The sequence below is a fragment of the Benincasa hispida genome, chromosome 11 (genome assembly GCF_027475165.1).
Source record: "Benincasa hispida cultivar pf3 chromosome 11, pf3_genome.v1.1, whole genome shotgun sequence".
NCBI classification, from domain to species: Eukaryota; Viridiplantae; Streptophyta; class Magnoliopsida; order Cucurbitales; family Cucurbitaceae; genus Benincasa; species Benincasa hispida.
The window spans coordinates 26,766,695-26,771,610 of NC_143488.1; the positions used below are offsets into that span (position 1 = coordinate 26,766,695).

General features: G+C 37.1%; 1 protein-coding gene across 3 annotated transcripts; it reads left to right on the forward strand.

The window, feature by feature from the left end:
* Positions 1-817: 817 nt before the first annotated feature.
* PUR2 (Glycinamide ribonucleotide (GAR) synthetase) lies at positions 818-4,489 on the forward strand. 3 transcript variants are annotated; one of them, XM_039048824.2, is made up of 5 exons: positions 818-1,299; positions 1,727-2,053; positions 2,156-2,529; positions 2,998-3,528; positions 3,976-4,489. In XM_039048824.2, the coding sequence occupies exons 2-5, from the start codon at positions 1,768-1,770 to the stop codon at positions 4,387-4,389; spliced, it is 1,605 nt and encodes a 534-aa protein (XP_038904752.2). In that variant the 5' UTR covers positions 818-1,299; positions 1,727-1,767; the 3' UTR covers positions 4,390-4,489. The 3 variants fall into 3 exon arrangements, with proteins under 3 accessions (XP_038904752.2, XP_038904753.2, XP_090162989.1); XM_039048825.2 differs by having other exon boundaries at positions 896-1,308; XM_090306863.1 differs by lacking the exon at positions 818-1,299 and adding an exon at positions 1,402-1,537.
* The last annotated feature ends 427 nt before the right edge of the window (positions 4,490-4,916 follow it).

The window sequence follows — 4,916 nt, forward strand, 5'->3', positions numbered from 1 at the left end:
CATCTTCATAATATTTATAGTCTAAAATCTGTGTTTTACATATATATATTGCGAAACCAAAAAGGAGAAGTAAGAAGTGGGGAAGGGACAATACCTAACATGAAAAAGAATTACAGTTTAGCGATGGCGATGACTGTAGAAGGTGACAGTGGTGATCATGGGAGATTGGATATTTGGAGAGGAAGGGAGAAATAAAGAGAATAGAAAAAAAACTTTTTTTTAAATTTAATTAAAAAATTAGGAAAATGATTTTTAGTCAAATTTAAATGCCACATCATTTTGTCACGAAAGAGAGAATAAAGTTGCTATGTAGAGGGTAGGGAATTGACTTATAGATATTAGCTATGCTCTTTTTTACACTTGAATTATAGAATATTTGAAAGTAATTCTAAATTTAATCATTTAAATCAATTTTAATGCTATAAAAATACGTTTAAAAACGTAAAGTATTAAATTTATTTTGAGTTATTAAAAGTATGTTTTGGAATAATTTTAAATATGATACAAGTGATTCTTATCTTTTCAAAATTACTTCCAAACATATACTTAAAATGGTTAAATTTGAAAATTCAAAATTAGAATATAAATAAACTAAAATTTCATTACAAATTAATTAATTAAAAGATTATTTTCAAATTTAAAAAATGAACCTTATTTACCAATATAGAAAAATGTTATAGACACTTTTATATATATATATATATATATATATAAATATATATAGTAACATTTTACTATATCCGAAAAAGTTTTAAATAATTTTACTATTTAAAATGGTTATTCTTAATTAAATAATTAAAAAAATAGACTTTTTTTTAGTACGAAACAAAAATAATAGATTAAATTAACAAAAATATTCCTTTTCTAACCCTTTTCTTTCTTCTCCCATTTCTTTCCTTTTCTTTCTCGCCGAAGCGGATTCGGTGGCCAATCTTTCCGTCTAAATCTTTTCTCTAAAGTCTAACCCCATTTTCCCTTCTAAACTAAATTCAATCTCCCTCTCCGTCGCACCCGGCCGCCGTTCCTACCACCGCCCATTTTTTCCTCCCCTATCTCCCTCTCTGCTGCAACTACGCCGCCACACCTCCCGCCGACCGTATTCCGCCGCAGTGAGATTTTTCCCCTCTCTTTGCGGGGGAAAAAATCTTACGTTTACCAAGAAATCTGTAGAAACTCTGAACTTGCAGTGGCTCATTGTCTACAAGCTCTGAACTTGCAGTGGCTCACTGCCTTCTCTTCTTCTTCTTCTTCTTCTTCAATACTTCACTCTCCATTTCTCCCTTGAATTTTACGAAAAGGGTCAGGCCAGTTATGTTTTTCCTCTTTTTCTATGTTTGAACTTTCTGTTTACTCATGATTATAAATAATAAGTGAATACAGAAAAATTTTACAGCTCCTTTTGCCATCCACAGTTTCCCCACCCCCCCTAATTTGCAGCTAAAAACCAGTGGTCTAACCCACTGGTTTGTGAAAGAAATCGATTCTGTTAGATTTTTCTTTTACCATTGGCGACCGAGCCGGTCCGAAGAACGAATTTGTATATTTTATTACTTTCTCTTTCTTATCTTGTGTGCCTTTTCAGTTTGGGGTCGTTTTCGTATTGGTGTGTCGCCTTCTCTGAAGCGTCATTGAAATTTTCAATTAAATAGGGATAGGGAAAATTGTCCCATGATTCTTAGCTTTAATTTTAACTCCATTTGCTGAAGTTATTGCCTCAACTTTGCAGTTTTTAGGGTTGATTTTGTAAGAAGAAAGCTGTAGAGAGTTATGTCTTGCACCACTTTTAACCTTGGAGGAGGATCGCTCAAGTTTTGTAGCATTAATAAGGGCAGCCAGATAAAGAATCATCTCCGATTCTTTAATGGGTTTGTGCCAAATGGTCGATGCAATTTAGTCTCTTACTCTGCAATTTCTTTCTCTGTTGGATCCTTCAGCTTCAATTCTCTTCCACCTCAGGATTTTCAATTCCACAATCGTTCATGTTTCTCCTCCCATGTCATCAACTGCTCTACTTTTAACTCAGAGGCGTCAATCTCTTCTAATAAAGCAAATGGTATTTTGGGATCCTTGGAAAAGTTGGTCATGTTCGGATGATTTTGGAGTTTGTTATGCGAGTTGATTTTTTAACCTTCTTTTTTTGTTAACTTACTTGCAGATGAACGAGTTATTGTGTTGGTGATTGGTGGAGGAGGGCGAGAACATGCTCTTTGCTATGCATTGCAGCGCTCTCCTTCCTGTGATGCTGTGTTTTGTGCGCCAGGCAATGCTGGGATTTCGAGCTCAGGCAACGCCACTTGTATTCCTGAGCTTGATATCAACGACAGTGCCGCTGTCATTTCCTTCTGTCGAAAATGGAATGTAGGATTGGTTGTCATAGGGCCTGAGGCCCCTCTTGTTGCAGGGCTTGCAAATGATTTACTGAAGGCTGGGATTGCTACTTTTGGCCCCTCATCTGAGGCTGCTGCTTTGGAAGGCTCCAAAAATTTCATGAAGAGTTTGTGTGATAAATATGGAATCCCCACTGCAATGGTTTGTTTTGATCTTGGCTCTGTACCTTGAACTTGTTTGCTTAGTTCCTAGCCAAGTTTATGCTGCAGATTTTTCACTATTTGGTTTACACATCTAATCTTTGGTACTCAAATAATTTTCGAAATTGAGTTTTCATTAGCATGCAACATGTGCTCATCAATACTGTCATGTAAAACTGAAAATTCTTTCATGTCTCCTTGGATCGCGTTGGGGTATGGATAATCTCAGGGGATTGATTGATCAAGGGATGAGTTAGACTCTTCTGCCCGCTGCCAAAAGAAATAAGCACCTCAAGAAAACTTGCTAGTGTAATGTTTGATCTTGATTCTTGGCTTTGCAACATAGAGTTAAAGTTTCAAAGTCTTCAGGAAACATTAATGAGAATTGAATACCTTTTCTTTATGTACCTTTCTCTTATGTCTTTGCTTAGATCTGATTATCCTTTGTCACATGGATTACTTGGTGCAGTATCAGTCATTTACAGACCCTTCTGCAGCAAAACAATATATTCAAGAACAAGGCGCCCCGATAGTCATCAAAGCAGATGGATTGGCTGCTGGAAAAGGAGTTATTGTTGCTACAACGTTGGAGGAGGCTTATGAAGCTGTTGATGCAATGCTTGTGAAGGGTGCTTTTGGTCCAGCTGGTGGTCGTGTCATTGTTGAAGAGTACCTGGAAGGAGAAGAAGCATCCTTTTTTGCACTTGTAGATGGAGAGAATGCCATACCCTTAGAATCTGCACAGGATCATAAAAGAGTAGGGGACAGTGACACGGGACCTAATACAGGTGGTATGGGTGCTTACTCCCCAGCTCCTATCATAACAAAGGAACTTCAAAGTATAATCATGGAATCTATAATTCTACCTACGGTAAAAGGAATGTCAGAAGAGGGTTGCAGGTTTGTTGGGGTTTTGTTTGCTGGTCTTATGATAGAGAAGAAATCTGGCTTGCCAAAGTTGATTGAATACAATGTACGCTTTGGGGATCCAGAGTGTCAGGTTAGTTGACTCCTAAAACTTTCTTGCGAGTAAGTTGACCATGTGCACTTGTAATATAGAATTAGTTTGATATTTTGTTACTCTATGGAGCATCTGAGTTTATGAGGTGACTGAACTTCTGTGATCAATCTTTTCAATACGCATGCACCTGAAGTTGACACTCTTTAGGGTGCTTTCGTTGTAGCAAAAGGTACTAAATAAAATATTTCTTGATAAAGATATAATTTTAAGGAATATTAAATAAAGACAACTTGACGAGAGAGTTCTTACGGCGAAGTTTGGTTCTTTATTAGATTCTTTGTTTCTCTTTATGTCTCTGTTTCTAGGTTGTTTTGTAATTATTCGCTGGGTTTTATTAATCGAGAGTTTTCTGGTTGTTTGACTCCTTCATGACCCTTTTTCTTGGCATGTTACTGATCATAAACCTCTGGCCTTTATGAAAAACAGGTGCTGATGGTTAGGTTGGAATCAGACCTTGCAAAAGTTCTTCTTGCAACATGTAGAGGAGAGCTAAGTGGGGTTTCACTGGATTGGTCCCCAGGGTCTTCAATGGTGGTCGTAATGGCGAGCAAGGGCTATCCCGGGGCATACGAGAAGGGAACTATAATTCGAAACGTTGAAGAAGCAGAGCTTGTTGCTCCATCTGTCAAGGTCTTTCATGCTGGCACTTCTTTTGACCCCGAAGGCAACTTCATCGCTGTTGGTGGGCGTGTTCTTGGTGTTGCTGCAAAGGGGAAAAACATTGAAGAGGCACGGGACAGAGCGTATCGAGCAGTTGAGGAAATCTGTTGGTCGGGTGGGTTCTATAGGAAGGATATAGGGTGGAGAGCTCTAGAAAAACAATTTTCTTTGAAGGAATAATGCAGAAGTTTGAAAGTTTTGGCATTTTGTTAGAGAATAGGAACATGTATGAGTTCACATCCTCATGAATAAATTAACTGGCCCAACTATCTATTTCTCACTTATTTCTCCAGTTGTGTGGGTAACTTCCAGTTTTATGAAAAAAAAAATGATGAATGTTCTTGACCCTTGAGCCTGGACCTTTGTCATTTCTCTTCATCTTTTCTCAATCCATAGATACATAAACACAAACAGAAATAACCTATAGAAAAAATCAACCAATAAAGTACTCAAGAGACTCAGTTAAGCATTCAGGTCCAAACAACATTGAAGCACATCCACTAATAATAAACTTGACATGAAAACAAGAAAAATAAAATTCACCAAATACTACCCTAACTAGTTAAATGGAACCCAATGGGTTCAAAATCTAATTGTGTTTTACGTGCAAACTATTTTAGTTTGGATTACTAACGAGGAGAGAGGATAATTACAAAATAATTGATACCGTATAGCCAATTCACAAATTGAGGGCCCGAATGCTCTCT

What these genes read in the sequence shown, in the direction of transcription:
- PUR2 (XM_039048824.2), top strand. Translation starts at nt 1,768, where the DNA reads ATGTCTTGCACCACTTTTAACCTTGGAGGAGGATCGCTCAAGTTTTGT. An exon ending in CTCTTCTAATAAAGCAAATG is followed by an intron (nt 2,054 to 2,155) that starts GTATTTTGGGAT and finishes ACTTACTTGCAG; the next exon opens with ATGAACGAGTTATTGTGTTG. An exon ending in ATGGAATCCCCACTGCAATG is followed by an intron (nt 2,530 to 2,997) that starts GTTTGTTTTGAT and finishes TACTTGGTGCAG; the next exon opens with TATCAGTCATTTACAGACCC.